Here is a 19,299-nt window from a genome sequence, read left to right on the forward strand (position 1 = left end):
ACAACAAAAAGGATTGTGTTTAGGTGAGATGTTAAGCATATTTAGGTTAAAATGTACACTGAGTTGGAGATAATCCATGTGGTAGACCTTGATCTAACCAGAACAAAACTTTGACTTTCTAAACCTATAAGTAAGACAAAAGCAAAATAAAAAGCTACTGAATTTTATAAGCCTTTAAGTCATAGGAAGAAATAAACCAATGACAAATAAGCCCCTGACTCTGCTGTCACAGCATTGAAGAAGAGGAACCAGTGATGGTCAGAGTTTGGAGATGGGAAGGAGATGCCCTGACCACAGACTTGGCAGAGCCACTGACATGGTGGAGTCAGGGTTCAGGAGGCACCATTAATCCAGTGTCAGCTATCAGTCATATCCACCTGCTTCAGGGAAGAATAGTAAGACCAAAAGCAGGAGAACTGGTAGACAACAGAAAATATCACTTCCTTCTTTATTCATAGCATCTTAACTTCCTTTTATTCTAAGTGTATGGTATTTTAAAACTAAAATTTTTAAAATATATTTTATTGATTATGTCATTACAGTTGTTCTATTCCCCCCTTCATTCCCCTCCACCCTGTACACCCCCTCCCCCACCATTCCACCCCTTTAGTTTATGATGACGTGTCTCAAGTTCTTTAGACTCTATATTTCCCATACTATTCCCCCTATCTATTTTCTACCTCCCGTCTATGCTACTTATTTTCTGTACCTTCTCCCCCCTCCTCCTTCTCCCACTCCCCTGTTGCTAACCCTTCATATGATCTTCATTTCTATGGTTCACTCCTGATCTAGCTGTCCTCTTAGTTTGCTTTTGTTTTAGGTGTGGTTGTTACTAACTGTGAGTTTGCTGTCCTTTCACTGTTCATCTTTTTTATCTTCTTTTTCTTAGGTAAGTCCCTTTAACATTTCATATAATAAGGGCTTGGTGATGATGAACTCCTTGAACTTGACCTTATCTGTGAAGCACTTTTCTCAGATAGTCCTTCCATTCTAAATGAAAGCTTTGCTGGATAGATCAATCTTGGATGTAGGTCTTTGGATTTCATGACTTGGAATACTTCTTTCCAGCCCCTTCTTGCCTGTAAGGTCTCTTTTGAGAAATCAGCTGACAGTCTGATGGGAACTCCTTTGTAGATGACTGTCCCCTTATTTCTTGCTGCTTCTAGGATTCTCTCCTTCATTTTCATCTTGGCTAATGTAATTATGATGTGCCTTGGAGTGTTCCTTCTTGGGTCCAAGTTCTTTGGGACTCTCTGAGCTTCCTGGATTTCCTGGGAGTCTATTTCCTTTGCCAAATCGGGGAAGTTCTCCTTTATTATTTGTTCAAATAAGTTTTCCACTGGTGGCTGTTCCTCTTCCCCTTCTGGTACCCCTATAATTCGGATGTTGGAGCATTTAAAGATGTCCTGGAGGTTCCTAAGCCTCTCCTCATTTTTCTGAATTCTTGTTTCTTCATCCTTTTCCTGTTTGGTGATTTTTTTCTTCCTTCTGGTCCACTCCTTTGATTTGAGTCCCAGTTTCCTTTCCATAACTATTGGTCTCCTGTGCATTTCCCTTCATTTCAATTAGTTTAGCCTTCATATGTTCCTCTAATTTGTGACTAAAATCAACCAGTTCTATGAGCATCCTGATCACCAGTGTTTTGAACTGTGCATCTGAAAGTTTGGCTGTTTGTTCATCGCTTAGATTTATTGGCTCTGGGGCTCTGAGTTGTTCTTGAGCCATGTTTCGATCTGTTTGTGCCTGTTACATATGAGGAGCAGAGCCTTAGGTGATCACCAGGGCAGGGCAACCCATGTGGCTGGGTCGTGATGCTGTATGTGGGGGCAGGGTCAGAGAGGGAACAGTGATGCTTGTTCCACTCTCTCTCAGATTTCAGTCACTTCCCACAAGCAAATTGGGCCCTTCTGGTGCTGGTTTTTGGGTGTGTGGGCTTGTGCACCCTCCAGGACCCTGTGGGTCTCTCCATTGAATTCTCTGTGAGCCTGGGAGCTTCTCCTGGCACCTTGACCCCCAAAGTTTTTCCAATCAGTGCTTTTAGGCTTTATTTTCTAGCACTGGGGCCCTGGTTTGAGCTGTCTCACTGCTCTCTCCTCTGCCTGGTTTATCTGTGCACAAATGTGTGACCGCGGTCAGCCAGTTGTCCTGCGCCCTCACTGGGTCCACCTGTTGTCACCCCACACCTGGGAACCGCTGCCTGCATGCCTGGGTCAGCCTGCCACCTTTTCCTATGCTACCCTGCTCCACCAGCAGCAGCTCCACCAGCTGCTGGCTCCACCAGTCTGGCTGAATGGTTCATTATTGTCAGACTTTGGCACAGTTCAACTTTCTGTGTTTTGATTGCATTTTTGTTGCTAAAACTTTGTTGTCTTTAAACGTGGTTGTGCAAGGAGGGACAGTGTTTCCACCTACACCTCCATCTTGGCTGGAAGCCTAGATTTCTGAAAGATGTATCATCAGATATACTGTATTCCCCACCATCAGCAGTGTGATATACAACTGAGAGACTAGATTTATTAGAAGAGACACCAATAAATGTCAGCCTTAGAAACACACTGGAAGTGACCATTTTGGGTACTCCTAACTTCAAATACAGCTCTGAAACTCTATGCCCCAGTATAATGTAACCGTGATTAGGATCCTATAACCTGAATATCCAGACCCAATGAGAATTGATCCTGGCATTCATAAGGACTCCAGAAAAACCTAACTCTCCTGAGCAGACATCGACCTCCCAGGAGTCTATGGGTCAAGACGATGTCAAGGCTAGACTACCTTCCCCAAAGACCTTCTGATCCCGGATCTGACAACTGAAGTTGTATTTAGACTTCCATCTCATTTCATTTACATTTTGTGTCTGGAAATCCCACCAGTCTGAATTCTTTGTGGCTATGCTTCTGCTTGTTATGTGCGCTGACTCTTGTTCAGGGTGTTCTGTAAAGTTGGGATTTATTGCTGGAAGGTCACATTCATTGGAACTTGGTGTGGATTTTTGAGGCTTGTATTGGGCAAACTAACCTTCCTTCAGGGAGGATTTACTCACTTCTACTGGGCATCTAGTGAGGCATCTAGGGTGCAGCCAAGAGGGGGGCCCCGAAAAGGGATTTGCAATGGGGTCCAGAACTCAGGGTGTCCAGGGAATATTAGAAAGACATATAAGATGTCCTCACCCCTTACCCCCCCCCACAGGTGTCGGTTGGGGGAAGGACAAATGAAGAGGGGCCATTGAGAGCTGTTTTGCATAGCAACAGTTTCGAAGCTAACCTCGAAAATGGTCATTCAACATATCTATAACCTTTAACTGGTTTCATAGATATGTTAAATAGCTGTGGCCATGCTCTGAACCAGGGAGAAGGGAGTGACTTTCACCCAAAATGTAACTGGGAGGCAACTCCCAGCTCCCATTACAGCACCTGCGTGAGAGCTTGGAGATGATTGGCTCCACACCATGGAGCCATGCCTGCCCAGACTCACTATGGCAGCCCACTAAAGCTGGGAGGATATGGGAGTCCTGGCAAGTGTAGCCAATTGTGGGAGGAGTGGGAAATTGGGCTGCAGAGGAAGATTGGCATGGAGATTTAAATGCACACGTGGCAGCCATTGAAGAGAACTACGAGCTTTCCGCTGAATGGCTTCAGACTCCCACAGCCATGGGAGAAAAGAATCACCGTGTAGCTTTGGCGGAGAGAGCCACGCGGCTTTGCCAGAGTGGGGAGCCCTGCAGCCATGTAAGGAGAGGGAACCACGCAGCTGTGGCAGTGCAGAGAGAGCCACATGCTTTTGGATAGAGTGGGGACCTCTGCAGCTTTGGTGGAAGAGGACCAGGCAGCTTTGGGGTGCTCCCTTTGGCCATGTGGCCTGGGAAGCAGGAGAGACTTTGCATGGAAAATGGGTACAAAGAGCTCAGGCCATGAGAAGGTGCCACATGGCTTTGGAGTAATTAGAGATCCTGCTTCGACAGTGACATGGCTGACGGTGCCAGCAGCCTGAAACAGACATGTGCTTCTTTTCCAGAGTTATGGTACCCCGAATTAGGGCCGGGGAGAAGGAAGTGCTGTGGGCATCTGTGGTTATCCTGAAAGACTTTGATATTTTAATGGGGACATTGGGTCACTACTTAAAGTCTGTATAGCTTTAAATAAACCTTTCCTTTTCACAAGTCTCTGGCATTGAGAGATGTCTTTCCTCTGGCAGCAGACAGACCAGCACAATAGGTGGTCAGAACAGTATTAGTATACCATCCTTGCGGGGGGTGGGGGGCCCTATTGTTCTGTAACAGCTTTTGGCATCCCTGGGTGGGCCAAATATTGCCCCCCTTGGACCTCTGTTCTGTAACACTAGGGCACTACCAACCTAGACAAATGTTAAATGTGCAGCATGTGGTCCTTACAGACATGCAGATGGTATGAACTCAGGCCACAGACTGGCATGAAGGTGGACCCTTAGTCACATTCTTACACGCTATTTTCCTTCCTTCAACCAGAACCAAAGTAAGGCAGACAAGTTTCTCTGCTCTTTACTTTTTCAGGTACAAATTTTTTTCTAATTCACACTTTCTCTGAAGGTAAATTCTCTGCATGTTCTTAGACTCTTCAGTCTCTCATTTGAGCTAAAAACTTTCCTCCTGGCCCGCGTCACCTTAAAACTAGAACTGTAGGCCACCTGGGATCAGTAAATGCTCTCAGGGCCACCTCAGGATTTGCTCACCTCCCTGAGTGTATGTTTACTTTGTCCTGGCCTCAGAGGACTTCCCTTCGCAAGTTCAGGCTTATGTTTTAAAAGGTGTTACAGTTAAAAACATTCTCAGGTGTGTACCAGCAAATTTCTAAAATTTAGTATTGTCATAGTGCCAAAAATAGAAGTCTATGCATTCTATCTCTTCCTGCCTATCTCACAAATACATATCTTTGGTAGTGACCTCTTTACTGCCATATCCAATTTTCCTTCAAAAATAAATACTTCCCATCCACCTATTTACAACAGAAAAAATTGAGCACACCTTCCCTCCTCTTTCAATCTTTCACACCCCATTATAACTCTTAAAATCTAAGTTCTAAATATCTCTTGAATTTATTCTCCATTCTGGCTACTGCCTTCAAATTTCATCATTTCTTTTTTGGATCACTGAAATAATCTCCCTGTCTCCATGCTTACCTCCTTCAAATCCAAACTTCAAACAGCAACCAGGATAACCTATTTAAAATAAACATCTGACCATGTCATTTGCATAATTAACAATCTTCATTGGCTCCTCATTGCCATCAAAATAGTCTCAATTACTTATCAGGGCATGTAAGGTTCTCTACGATCCCTCTCTATACTGCAGTTATACCAAATTATGCACAACCTTCTGCTTAATTTAGTACCCTCCAATCAGCCTCATACCATACCTCAGCTTCCTCGGACACTTGGAAGCTCCTTATCTTTCAGAACCAAGGTCAAGACTCTTTTTCAGGAAACTTGCAAATTCTTACCACACCCTTTGTTACAGTGCTGCTGGATGTGCTTAACTACTATTGCACTTGTCACGGTACTCCAATAATTTACCTGTTCCAGCTAGATTACAAATCTCCTTTTAAGAGCAGAAAAATTCTTATTGCTGTCACAGCACCTGACAGAATGCCAATTATATGAGGTACTCTTAGTACCTATCAATGAATGAATGTTTTTGATTTTTACAATACTTCATGAAATTGAGTCCTATCTTCCAAGGCCACTATCAGAATTCAAGCCCTTTCTTCCTTTAACCTCTTACAAGTCTGTAGGAGACCATTCTGCACAGCATGGGCCCAGCCCCCAGTGGCAAACATTTACTGCAAAGTAACTTCCTAAAATCCATGCTAAACCCTCCTAAGATCAGTATAACCAGTCCAACCACTTTTGCCCTTGTCATTTGCTAATATCCCTCTTCTGTGATGTGATTAGCAGCATTGGTTCCTTTGTTTTCTGTACAAGGTAACCACCTAAAGCAACCTGTGCATAGTAATCGAGGACCATCATGTAATGTGCAGATACCCAGTAAAGGCAGGTCATGGCAGAGGCCACAGACTTTTGCTCCCCTTGACAGAAGAGCCATGTTGTCCCTTTTCCTCCACCCAACTCAGTAGTCCATGTGAATGTCTCATTTCATCCTTAATAACACGGACACTGCAGGCTGGTGTCCATATCGCAAGTCCTTCTGCCTCTAGTTTTATCAGCCTTCCTAATGTCATCTAAGTTCTTTCTGAAACACACACAACTCTGACCATGTCCTGCTTAACCTCAGAAACCTATCGCTGCTGGTTCCTGCCTCATTTTCTCAGCTGCTCTAGCAGCTCACACAACCCACTGTTTTCCCAGAGTGACAGCTCAGCTCTACCCTAATTATAAAACCAACCGGGAGGGGCAGACAGTATTCTGCCAGCATCCACTTTAATTTCTCAATCGCCATCTAAAGAAGCTTGTTAGTGTGACATCCTTCCAAATCCAATCTAGCATCTGATGGTACTGGTGACAGCTACAGGATTCCCATGTCCAGTTACAGCCTTTCCCATCTTGACCCCATGGAGAACTCCCTCGCACCATTTTACTGCAGTGGTGCACTGGGGGCTGGGGCGAGAGCATGAATACCACCAACAGGGATCAATGTCTACAGACAATTTTAAAATGATAAAATTGACAAAAGGTCAGTTTGCTTTTTTATCACCATCACAAAATTGCAATTCTAAACAATGTCAGTGATAAAATACTCCCTGCCAGGGAGGATGGGCCCAGCAACACCACTCCTGAGTGAACCACTGCTATTCAAGCATAAGTCTTCTGAAATCTTTAACCCACCTGAAAACAGAATTAATCACATCTTTCCTAAACCCTTAATCCACATCTTAATCTCCTACAAGGCCAGAGCATGTTAAAGGGAGCTTATCTTTAACCAGTATAGACACTCATGAACAAAAACCCTTCTGGCCACCTGCCCATCCACAGTGTGCCGCAGCGGCCCAGTAAGGTCCTCTGAGAGTGAAACGTGCCAAGCCCCAGTTCCACTATGTCACTGGGAGCAACAAACCATCATGCCTTAAAATTATCCTAGAGATGAGGCTAACGGCATACAGAATACAATTTGAATTCCAAAGGCTGGCATTCATAAAACACCATAATCTGGACCTAATTCTCATTCCACCTAAAATTCTCTTCAAACCAAACTACTTACACTAAGTCTATTTCTACCTAATACATGTAAGTCTTTTTTGTACTTTGTGTTCACTTACCTAACTGCTAAGCCCCGTAAGGAAATTTAAACACTCAATCCTGTTTAAGTGCTATAAAAGCAATACTCCATTCTATTGAATAAAACTGGAGACTATTAATAAATAACAAAGTAGAACACATTTTTATTATACAGAATCTTATTTTATAAAACCTTTATTTTCATATAATATATTTCACATTAAAGAGTCTCAGTGGGAAAATAACAATTTATATTTGTAGACATTTCAGGACAAGTAAAATTAATACATCTGAGGATTAAGTTTCAGTTTAGAATCTGTAATATTTTGATACAAGGGACCTGTTTCCTACATGGAAGTTCTCTATATTCAGAAGCTCTCTAGGCTGTTTTCCAGAATTTAGAAATTAGTAATGTGAAATATCAGCATCTCCAAACTTTAAATTTTTTAAATTTTTATTTATTTATTTTTAGAGAAAGAGAGGAAGGGAGGGAGAAAGGGAGAATAAACATCAGTGTGTGGCTGCCTCTCACGTGGCCCCCAATGGGGGAGCTGGCCTACAACCCAGGCATGTGCCTGACTGGGAATCGAACCAGTGACTCTTTGGTTCGCAGCCTGCACTCCATCCACTGAGCTACACCAGCCAGGGCCCAAACTTTAAAGATTCCCAAAGACGTGTAAGCATCAGTGACTGGCTATCAATTGAACAAAAGGGAAGTTTTCAAACATCAGGTGCTGCCTAACTTTCTGCTGTCTTTATTTATGAATTAACAGTTTTCCCTTTATCCATCTCTCCCAGGGCAAATATAGCAGTTTGATCAGGTATTGACAGTAATAAACCTGAATTCCCTTCAAGAGTTTGATAAATTAAAATGCAAAAGCTCGTATATAATGTTCAGTTGCACTGTGAATCTTGTGGGAGGCTGGGAAGACAACCTTAGTAACTCACCAGAATATGAAAGTCAGTCTCACAATTTCTTGGATACAATTCCCTCTCAAACCTTTGCCTCACAGATTAAACTCCAAAACTAATCAGGTGATGAGGAGGTGTATCTCACCAATGGATTTATCTGTTATTTCCTCCTGTTTGTGAGGTCAATGGCATGACAGAGCAGAGGCAAAGAGGTGTATAATCGATTCTCAAGGTATTAAGTCAAAAAGGTCAGAGCTTCCACAGCATGGCAACAGCTTTGCAGATGCCTACATCATGATAGTTGAAATAGCAAAGCCCAGCAAAGGTAAAAGCTGAAAGTGCTAAAAGGCCTGCCTTGGCAGCTTTCTGCAATGCATCACCATGCACGTAGTCGGTAACAACTTGTCCAAGGCCCCTAAAGAAAAAAATCACAGTACAAATAAGAAATCACACATGAAGTCAGAAAGCATATTATACAGATAACTTGGCTGCAAAAAGATAATCAGGTACAAAATGCAACAAGTCATAAACCAAAAAAAGGAGTCAAAGGTTTTGTAACAATATAATAAAGTACCTTCCCATTCTTCAGATTCAATTTTCCAGGTATTATATCAGAGATAGTAATTAATTACTGCTCTATCTACAAAATCTTGGGTTTAAAAAAAACATTTAAACAATGCTCTACAGTTTTTCATTAATTCAAAGAGAATGTATTGAACAGATATGTGCCAAAACCTGTTAGAAATGTTGGGAGCACAGTAACTAAGACAGCACCCCTGCCCTTATGGAACATGCGCTCTAGTGAAGGAGAAAGAAAGAGTACCTATGTGCTATGAAGTAATGTTTTAGAAAGGATGACCTGAATGAAAAGAACAGTTCAAGCAGAAGTGACAATGACCTTGGCATCTTTGAAGAATCATAAAAAGGTTAGTGTGGTTGAAGAATGTGGAGGTCAGAAGGCAGGGACAGATTACACAGGGTCGTGAAGATCATGAAAAGAAGTCTGAATTTTATTTGAAATATACGAGAAATATATGAGGATGTGCTTTAAGGAGAAAGTGACCTAATTTTACTTTTTTAAATAACAGTTTTATTTAGATAAAATTCACAAACCATAAAATTAATCCTTTTAAAGTATACAATTGAGTGACTATTAGTATACTCACAGTTGTCAACATTATCACTATTTAACTCCACAATATTTTCATCAACCCCAAAAGAAACCCTATACCTAAAAGCCCATTACCCAACCACTTATTTGTTTTCTGTCTCTATTGATTTGCCTACTCCAGACAGTTTATGTAAATGCAATCTGATAACATGTGGCCTATTATATTAAGTTTCTTTGACTTAAAACAATGTTGTCAAGGTCCATCCATATTGTGGCATGTATCAGTACTTCCATCCTTTGTATGGCCAAATAACACAGGCATACCTCATTCCACTGCACTTGTCTTTATTGCATTTTGCACATATTGTGGTTTGTGGCAACCCTGCATTGAGTAAGTCTATTGGCACCATTTTTCCACCAGCATTTACTTATTTCATCTCTCTCTGCCTATTCTAGTAACCCTCAAAATATTTCAAACTTCTTCATTATTATTTTTATATTTGTTATGGTGACCTTTGATGTTACCAGGGCAAGACCCTTTACCAGACAAAAGTTATGACTTGCTGAAGGCTCAGATAATAGTTAGCATTTTTTAGCAAAAAATGTTTTTTAATTAATGTATATACCTTTTTAGACATAATGCTATTGCACATTTAATACACTACAGTGTATATATAGTGTAAACAACTTTTACATGCACTGGGAAACCAAAAAATTCATGTAACTCACTTCATTGTCATATTCATTTAAATTGCAGTGGTCTGGAACTGAACCTGCACTACCTTGGAGATCTGCCCATAGTCACATATATCACATTCTGTTTAGCTATTCATCAGCTAACAGACATTTGGAATGTCTCCACTTTCTAGCTATTATAAATAACACTGCTATGAACATTACTGTACAAGTTTTTGTTTGAGGCCATCCATATGTTTTCAATTAGGGGGAGGGATATACACCTAAAAGTGGAGTCTTTGAGTGATATAGTAACTATAGCTTTTTGCTGGAACTTCCAAACTGTTTCCCAAAGTGGGTGCAACATTTTATATTTCTAGCAGAGATACATAAGGGCTCCAACTTTCTGACATCCTTGAAACACTTGTTATTGCCCAACTTTTTGACTACAGCCATCTGGTAGGTATAAAGGAGAATCTCATTTGTGGTTTTCATTTGCATTTCTCTAGTAACAAATGATGTTGAGCATTTTTTAAATATGCTTATTGGCCATGTGTGTATGTTCTTTGGATGAATGTCATCTTACTTTTTAAAAAGGTCACTTTGGCTGTTGTGTGGGGCAAATGGACGGTGGAGGCAGGAGACTGAGGGCAAGAACAGAAACAGAAAACTACCTAGGAGCCAAATGAAGTACCACAGGCAAGACTGTTGGCTTAACCTAGGCTTTTGACAGGGGAGATAATGTGAAGAGACAACTCAAGCTATGTTTAAAGGAGAGAGAGAACAGAAAGAGCTGATGGACTAGATGTAGGACAAAAAGAAATATCTAGAATGACTCCTAGGATTTTTGGCTTAAGCAACTACACTTAATTGAGTCGGGAAGAAGAGGAATGAAGGTTCTGAGGGGAAATCAAGAGAGATGTGAAAGGGTGATTTTGACAAAGTTACATTTAGGATAACTATTAAACATAGACGTGACTAAGGTTATACAACTGGAAATAAAAGTCTGCAGCTCTAGAGAAAAATATATTAAGTCTGAGCTAACCTCGGGAAAGTATATTGATAAAAAGGCCAAGGAGTGATGCCAGGGTTCAGACCGTTATTATTCAGAGGTCAGCTGAGAGGAGAAGGAACTGGCAAAGGAAACTGAGAAGGTACAGCTGGAGGGGAAGAAGAAAACAAGGTATATTGCTTCTAAGAAGCCAAAAAAAATTATTTAAGAAAGATATTCAATTAAGTTGAATGCTATTGAGAATTAAAGTAAGTGGACAGAAAACAAACAAACAGATTTGGAAAAATGAAGGTCTTTGGTGACTTCAGTAAGAATGATTTCAGTTAAATAGTTGGGATAAAACCCCAATTAATGTGGGTTAAAAGAGACTGGATGCTGAGGAACTAGTAATCTTTCCAGTCATTTCTTTGTGTGTGTGAAAAGTAAAAGAGAATTAGTGAGGTAATTGTCATAAAAAACTTATTACTGTAGAATTTGCTCTGATTTTTCATTTTGACTAATCTCCTTCCACGAAACACATGTTAGAGAAAAATTACCGTACTTGTAATCTAGCATTTTATATGCAACTACAACCCTTTATTTTAAAAGGTCCACGTAGTTAAAGGGTGATTCTTCTAACAAATGCTAGAAAGCTAGGTAGGCAAAATCCCCTTTTATCACTAGCTAGAAAATGACCCTGGTAAGTCACTTAACTTCCCTGGGGTTTAGTTTCCATTTCTGTAAAATATTAGAATTAGGTAAGATACTCCTCCAAGTATTTTCAGTTCTAACAATCCAAAATGCCTCTCCTACCCACAATATCATCTTGTCCTTACAAAACAAGATAAAATAGAGGACTTCTGCCAAGATGGAGGCACAGGTGGAAATACTGCGTCCTCGCACAACCAAATCTAAAACCAACAAAGTTTTAACAACAATAAAAGCAACCAAACCATACAGAAAATCGAATATGGAGTCTGAAAACCCCAGCGGTGCACAGGCAGCCAAGGGGGCAGATTCCAGGTGCGGGCTAGCTATGGGTAGAACCCAGGGAAGAGGCTCGGCTGGCTGTCTGCAGTTGGTTGCACATTTGCACGCAGATAAACCAGTGAAGGGGCGAGCATTGAGACAGATCACGCAGGCCCTGGTGGCCGGCGCAGGGCAGCGGGCTCACACATTTTTGCTCAGATAAACAGGCAGGGGCAAGCGGTGAGGCAGACTGGGCGAGTGGAGAGGACCGCCATTGCTCCCTCTCTGACCCCACCCCCACATATAGCATCAGAAACTAGCGACCTGGGTGGCCCCACCCTGGTGAACACCTAAGGCGCCTCTTCTCATATGTAACAGGCACAAACAGATGAAAACATGGCTCAAGAACAACTCAGAGCCCCAGAGCCAATAAATCTAAGTGATGAACAAACAGCCAAACTTCCAGGTGCACAGTTCAAAACACTGGTGATCAGGATGCTCACAGAACTGGTTGATTTTAGTCACAAATTAGAGGAACATATGAAGGCTAAACTAATTGAAATGAAGGGAAATGCACAGGAAACCAATAGTGATGAAAAGGAAACTGGACTCAAATCAAGGGAGTGAACCAGAAGGAAGAAAAAAATGACCAAACAGGAAAATATGAAGAAACAAGAATTCAGAAAAATGAGGAGAGACTTAGGAACCTCCAGGACATCTTTAAACGCTCCAACATCCGAATTATAGGGGTACCAGAAGGGGGAAAGGAACAGCCACGGAGTGGAAACGTTATTTGAACAAATAATAAAGGAGAATTTCCCCAATCTGGCAAAGGAAATAGACTTCCAGGAAATCCAGGAAGCTCAGAGAGTCCCAAAGACCTCGGACCCAAGAACGAACACTCCAAGGCACATCATAATTACATTAGCCAAGATGAAAATGAAGGAGAGAATCCTAGAAGAAGTAAGAGATAAGGGGACAGTCACCTACAAAGGAGTTCCCATCAGACTGTCAGCAGATTTCTCAAAAGAGACCTTACAGGCAAGAAGGGGCTGGAAAGAAGTATTCCAAGTCATGAAATCCAAAGACCTACAACCAAGATTGCTCTATCCAACAAAACTTTCATTTAGAATGGAAGGACAGACAAAGTGCTTCTCAGATAAGGTCAAATTCAAGGAGTTCATCATCACCAAGCCCTTATTATATGAAATGTTAAAGGGACTTATCGAAGAAAAAGAAGTTAAAAAAAACATGAACAGTGAAAGGACAGCAAACTCACAGTTATTAACAACCACACCTAAAACAAAAACGAACTAATAGAACATCAAGGTCAGGAGTGAAACATAGAAATGAAGATCACATGGAGGGTTAGCAACAGGGGAGTGGGAGGAGAAGGTACAGAAAATAAGTAGCATAGATGGTAGGTAGAAAATAGATAGGGGGGAGGGCAAGAATAGTATGGGAAATATAGAATCTAAAGAACTTGAGACACATGGTCATAAACTAAAGGGGGGGTAATGGTGGGGACGGGGGGTTGGGTGGAGGGGAATGAAGGGGGGAATAGAACTGTAATGGCATAAAAAAAAAAGAAAGAAAAAGAAAAAAGAAAGAAATAGGACACAAGGAAGGGACTTTTGGACAAGGAGGCAAAGTTCTATTTCTTCACCTGGGTGGTATCACCCTTATAATTATTAAGTCACAGATTTGATTCTTGTAATTTTCTGTACCTGTGCTTTTATTCTAGTGGAAGGAAATAAGAAATATGTAAAATAATAAATAGATGATATATTATATTAGAATGTAGTAAGTGCTACTGAGAAAAAATAACAGGAAAGAGGAATACGGAATGTTGGGAAAGATACTGAAATTTTGAGTAAGTGTAAAGAAGGCTTCAATAAGGTGACATTTAGGATTGAAGGAAATGAGGGAATATTTCAAGTATATAACTAGAAAAGGACTTTCAGACAGAAGGAACAATAAGAGTAAAGTCTTGAGGCCTGGAGTGTCCCTACTGTGTTCAAGAATTATCAAGGAAGTCAGTGTGAATAAGAGAGGTAATAATTGGAGATAAAGAAACAGGGAAACCAGATAACATGTAGCCTAGACCACTGCAAGAATTCTACTTTTAGTTTGAGTATGATTAGAAGACAACAAATGGCTTTGAGAAGGGGACTATCTTGACCTGACTTAATATTTTCACAGGATCAATGGGGCAGCTGTGTTGGGAATAGACAGTAGGAGGACCAGTTAAGAGACTGGCATCAAAGACCATGATAAAGTTTGGGCCATGAACAAACAGAATGGAAATTAATTCAAATGGGAAAGAGTGCTGGAGGAAGCAATCTGGGGGGGCATAAGTTTTCTAACATCCTATATTCAAAACGCCTATTAGGGGAGTGAAGACATCAAACAGGTAAGTAGATATATAAATCTAGGTATAGAAACATTTTATATGTGTTTTAGTTTTCAACAGGTCTTGAATATCTCAATCAACTTCTTCCTTACATGCAATAATAAAACAGGCTCACAGCAAACAAACTGAACAAACAATATAATATTGAAGGCACTGCTGTACTTGCCAGTGACCATGGAGAGTGAGGACTGCAGCCAGGGAGTAGTCCATCATGGAGGAAGGATTCAAATAAGCAGCTGGAAGCAGACCCAGGAGCAAAACACTGACAACCCTCTCACCAGTCCAGTGGAGAGAGGCAGCTTTTGAACCAGCTACAGAAAGAGAGAACCTGATTTATAAGAATCAAAGGGGTAAAACTATCTCTCACATTTATACATATAAGACTTAACTCTGAGCATAAAGAGGGTAAGATAAAGATGGTAACTGAAAGAGATGCTATCTCCCTTTTTAGTACAAGGTGTCTCAACACCTACATATGTTGATTAGAAGACAGAGCCCCTTTATTTACTTATAGGCAAAAAGATGGACAAAATATCTGCAGAATTACCAATCTTGGACTTCAATATAATGGACAGATACTTTATGAATATGTTCACTTTATGAACACTTGAGAAATTCCTTCAAAACATTATTTTTACACCTTCTAATCTTTAGAAGTAAAGTAATATTAAAAATCCTCCTGCTCTGGCTGGTGTGGCTCAGTGGATTGAGTGCCAGCCTGTGAATGAAAGGGTTGCCAGTTCAATTCCCAGTCAGGGTACATGCCTGGGTTGCAAGCCAGGTCCCCAGTAGGGGGTACACGAAAGGCAGCCACATATTGATGTTTCTCTCCCCCTCTTTCTCCCTCCCTTCCCTTCTCTCTAAAAATAAATAAATAAATTAATTAAAAAATTCTCCTGAGACAAAATTAAACCAGCCAACTCAGAAGCGAAGTTCTGATGTCAACTTTTAGGATCATGGTCCTTGTTCTGCCCCATTACTTATAAACAGAAATGGAACATGAAAACTAATTTTAAACAAGTGAAAAATAAAATGGGCTAAAAACATTTCTTTGAGAGCCTCTATCTTTTTGTGGTTACAGATCTCTTTGGGAATCTAATAAAAGGATGGAGTGACTTCCCAGAAAAATGCACATAGGCACATACATTAAAAACTCTATAGACAACTTCAGGGGCTTTCCGTCGGTCCCATGCACCCCAAGTTAAAAACTACTCTGTTAAATCTAACTAAACTAAGCAAAGATATGCAGAAACAAAAATTTTTCAAAGATAAAAGTATTCTCAAAAGCCAGAAGACTACACTTGCCTAATTGCTCATAACTCAGATGCAACTATACCTAAGTGGCTGATGTAAAAATAAAGAGAAGTCTTTTTTTAAAAAATAGTATTATTATTTTTTTATTTTAGAAAGTGAGAAAGGGAGAGAAACCTCAGTTTGTTGTTCCACTTATTTACGCATAAATACCCTCTGCTGCCGCTCGCCACTGGTTGACCCTTGTATGTGTCCTGACTGGGGACTAAACCTGAAATCCTGGCATACTGGGACAACGTTCTAACCATCTGAACCACCCAGCCAGTGCTCAAGAGAAGTCTTTATCTCTGTAAAATACTAATTTTTCTGACTTCAAAAATGGAAATACTACAGTTAACTCATTATTCACCTAGAGACTTTCTAAGACTGATTTTAATAATATCTAAACAGTATTCATCTAAGAAATGCTATGATTTTAATATCTACCTATATAAAAATAAACAATTATGACTATAAGTATATGACTTTTAAAAAATTGTCCACTATTCTAAATTATTCATATCTGGCTCCTCTCCATAAGCTAAATAAATAAGAGTGATTAAACTACTGAACAGACTCTTCGTACAGCTATTTTCTTTTAAAAAATTTTTTAAAATTTAAAACAACTTATACCAGAAGGTTCTCTATACATGTAAATGTCATCATTCAACCATGCTGGCATTGCCTTCCCACAGGAGTAGGCTAAGTCTTCATATGACAGAGTTGGACAGAAGAGTTCCCCCTACAGACAAGTCCTCCCAAAGACATGACAATTAGCTCAGATGAACATGGCCAGAGCCCAGAGAGCAGCAGCAATAAAGAAAACATACAATGGCGGCTGGGTGACAGGTGAATGTGCTGTATTCCACACCATCCTGGCATAGGTTGGTCCTGGAAAAACGCTGAGATTTGAGCAGGTCTGACAACTGGGGTTCGGAGGAAAGCTGAAGAGAGAGGTGAAGGTAATCATAAGCACCTCTCTTGTAACAGGACTGACAGACTTTTCAAATGGTCACAGGCAAGCTACTTCAACCCCAAAGTTGATAACATCTTATATGTAAAATAAGGATACCACCTATTCCACTGGGTTGCTGTGAGGTCAGACTAAGTAACCATGAAAGACTGCAAAATCAAACCACTTATGTAAACGGGCTTTACTTTTATTATTTTTAAAAAGTACATTATAGCCCTGACTATTGTGAATCAGTGGGTTGGGCATCATCCCGCACACTAATAGGTGGCCAGTTGAATCCCAGTCACTGTACATACCTGGGTTGCAAGTCAGGTCCCTGGTTGGGGGCATGCAAGAGGCAACCAACCTGTCTTTCTCTCGAATTATTTCTCTCCTCTTTCTCCCTCTTTCCCCCTCCCTCTAAAAATACATAATTTTTACTTTTTTAAAAGTAGATTATAGCTTTTACTTTCCACTTATTCATCTGCTCTGCACTGGATTAAAAGATAAAAGATACAGCCTTTGTCCTCAAGGAATTCAGTATAGTTTGGGAAGTTTATCTATTACTGTCTACCTTTTCAAGATCAATTTCTCCACTTCTACTTTTGAACCCATCCATTTGCCACCTTTGAGATCCTGTCTTTTGGTTAAAAAATAGGCAGACCTAAGTAATTCAACTCTGCCACTTCACAGCTGTGAGATGATCAGCACGAAAGCTAAACAGACATTCTATCCTCAATGTCCTCATCTACAAAACGGAAATAGTAATACTTACTTCATAATACTGTTGAAAATTTAATAATACGGCAAGGCATTCAGTATAATTCCCAGAAAGTTATAAGCACTCAACAAAAGGTATTCTCTCCTACATCTTTAACCTCTCCTTCTTACTGGCCATTTTCCCTCCACTGTTGTAAAATACCTCCCTTGATTCTAATTCCACTAATGCCTGAATACTCTTCTTTCCCTACTCTCTCTCCTTTTTCTAGTCATGCCTCTTTAAAAAGCTATTAAAATCATCTTGAATTCCTCACTTATCATTCTTTAACTCAAAAACTTATTTTTATCCCCACCAAAGCTGTTGATGATCTCAAGTGTCCATATGCAAGTGGTGGGGATACGTTTCCTCCCTTCTTTTCTCAGGCAGAAGAACCCTCTTCTGGTTCTCTCTGTGATTCTCTGATCATTTTATTATCAGTCTCCTACTGCGTTCACTCTTAAATGTTTTCCCAGTATTCTGTCCTCTGCCCATTGCTCTCCTTCCTTCCTGCCCACTCCCAGCCATTCTGTCCGCTCAGCTTCTACTGCCTATAAGCTGATAACATCCAAATTCTGAATTTCCAGCCCTAGTATCTTCTCAGTTTTAGAAGTTTAAGTGCCCTGCTGGGCCTCTCCCCTGAGATATCGCACGTATTGCTCAAATTCACCAGGACGAAAACTAAAATCACCCTTCAACTTTCTCATCTAAAATTGTCTCCCGTTTGCATGTTCTCCACTTTAATGCCATCCAGCTACTCTTCAAACTAACCCAGAAATCTGTAAGTCATATAGGACTTTCTCCCTAAATTCAGTCAATTGACAAATTGATGTCACCCATCATTTCTTCAGACAATTTTCTCTTTTTTGTATTACTTTCTAGGTTCAGGACCTCACCATATTTGCCTGGACTACTGCAATAATGCCCTATTTCATCTCCCTAACTTCTGTCTTAGCCTGTCTATCTCCCATGATGACCAACTACCACACTGTTACCAAAGAAGTCAATCTAAACTGCAAATCTATGTCAAATCTCCCAATGGCTCCCCTTTATTCCACGTAAAATGCATACTCCTTATCAATACAAATTTTTGTATGATGTGACTCCAGTTCACCTTTCTCGATTCATCTCTCATTTTCATCTTGAGCTTCACACTCTAATAATACCTGATTTATTATTTTCCCTCATAAGTTTCATCACTGCTTTTGCTCATCCTAGTAGCCCTAACTGTAATGCCCTGATTCCTGTGGACTTCCTTACTCTCAAACCTCAAATCAGGCACAACTCCTTCAGGACAGGAGACAAAGTAAATCCTTTCAAACACAGAGATAAATGTACTCTCCCTCTGGACTGGCATAACAATTTATGTACAGCACAACAATTTTTGTTGGATATTAAATTATGCTTATAAGTGTTTACCCTATAAAAAGGAAAAGTCTTGGAGAGCAAGAACTGTTTTATTCACATTTATATCCCAACCTTACTACAGTGCCCAGTTCAATGCTTACCGAACTGATCCCCTGAACCAACTTCACGGAACACGAGCAAGACCAAGCACTAACCCTCTTTTCCTTAGTATGTTCCTTCACTCTAAGGACAGTGAATGGGGAAGGGAAAATATGAGCTCTTCTGAATAGCCTCAGCAGGACTTAAACTTCTAGAAAGAATTCTTTCAGATTTACCGGTTTACCACGTCGGCCCAGAACAGGAGAGACACACGCTCGGCTGAATATCTAGGCCTACAGGCAACGGTTTTGGCAGGAGCTCGAGTGTTCAAACGGAAGGAGGAGGGACTCCTTGCTCAAAAGGTCTCACCACCCCGCAGCCGAATCCTGCTCACCGCACCCGCTTCCCTAGATGGAAAGCTGTGCTAAGAAACTTAGCCTGACCGGACATCTCACCTCGGCCTCCTTGGGCACCACAGAAGACACTCAGCCTCCAGATACTCGCCATTTCGCTCCTTAAGCTCAAGGTCACCCAGCAACCCGGAAACAGTCATACGACTACTCCCACCCCTTGACTG

At 40.8% G+C, this 19,299-nt stretch overlaps 1 protein-coding gene across 1 annotated transcript; it reads right to left on the reverse strand.

Moving 5' to 3' along the window:
- Positions 1-7,385: 7,385 nt before the first annotated feature.
- SDHD (succinate dehydrogenase complex subunit D) lies at positions 7,386-19,287 on the reverse strand. The gene is made up of 4 exons (XM_053670396.1): positions 19,178-19,287; positions 16,398-16,511; positions 14,444-14,588; positions 7,386-8,533 (listed from the first exon to the last, which is right to left on the reverse strand). Exons 1-4 carry the CDS (start codon positions 19,227-19,229, stop codon positions 8,368-8,370), a joined length of 477 nt encoding a protein of 158 aa, XP_053526371.1. The 5' UTR covers positions 19,230-19,287; the 3' UTR covers positions 7,386-8,367.
- Between the last annotated feature and the right edge of the window lie 12 nt (positions 19,288-19,299).

The sequence above is a fragment of the Artibeus jamaicensis genome, unplaced genomic scaffold (genome assembly GCF_021234435.1).
Source record: "Artibeus jamaicensis isolate MK-2021 breed Jamaican fruit bat unplaced genomic scaffold, CSHL_Jam_final contig_585, whole genome shotgun sequence".
NCBI lineage: Eukaryota > Metazoa > Chordata > Mammalia > Chiroptera > Phyllostomidae > Artibeus > Artibeus jamaicensis.

Bases quoted from the DNA above. Each gene is read 5' to 3' on its own strand.
- SDHD (XM_053670396.1), bottom strand. From the start codon at position 19,229: ATGGCGAGTATCTGGAGGCTGAGTGTCTTCTGTGGTGCCCAAGGAGGC. The intron at 16,512-19,177 runs GTGAGATGTCCG...CTCTCTCTTCAG, and splicing joins TGGTGCCCAAGGAGGCCGAG to CTTTCCTCCGAACCCCAGTT. The intron at 14,589-16,397 runs GTATGTTTTCTT...CTCTTTCTGTAG, and splicing joins CCTGTCACCCAGCCGCCATT to CTGGTTCAAAAGCTGCCTCT.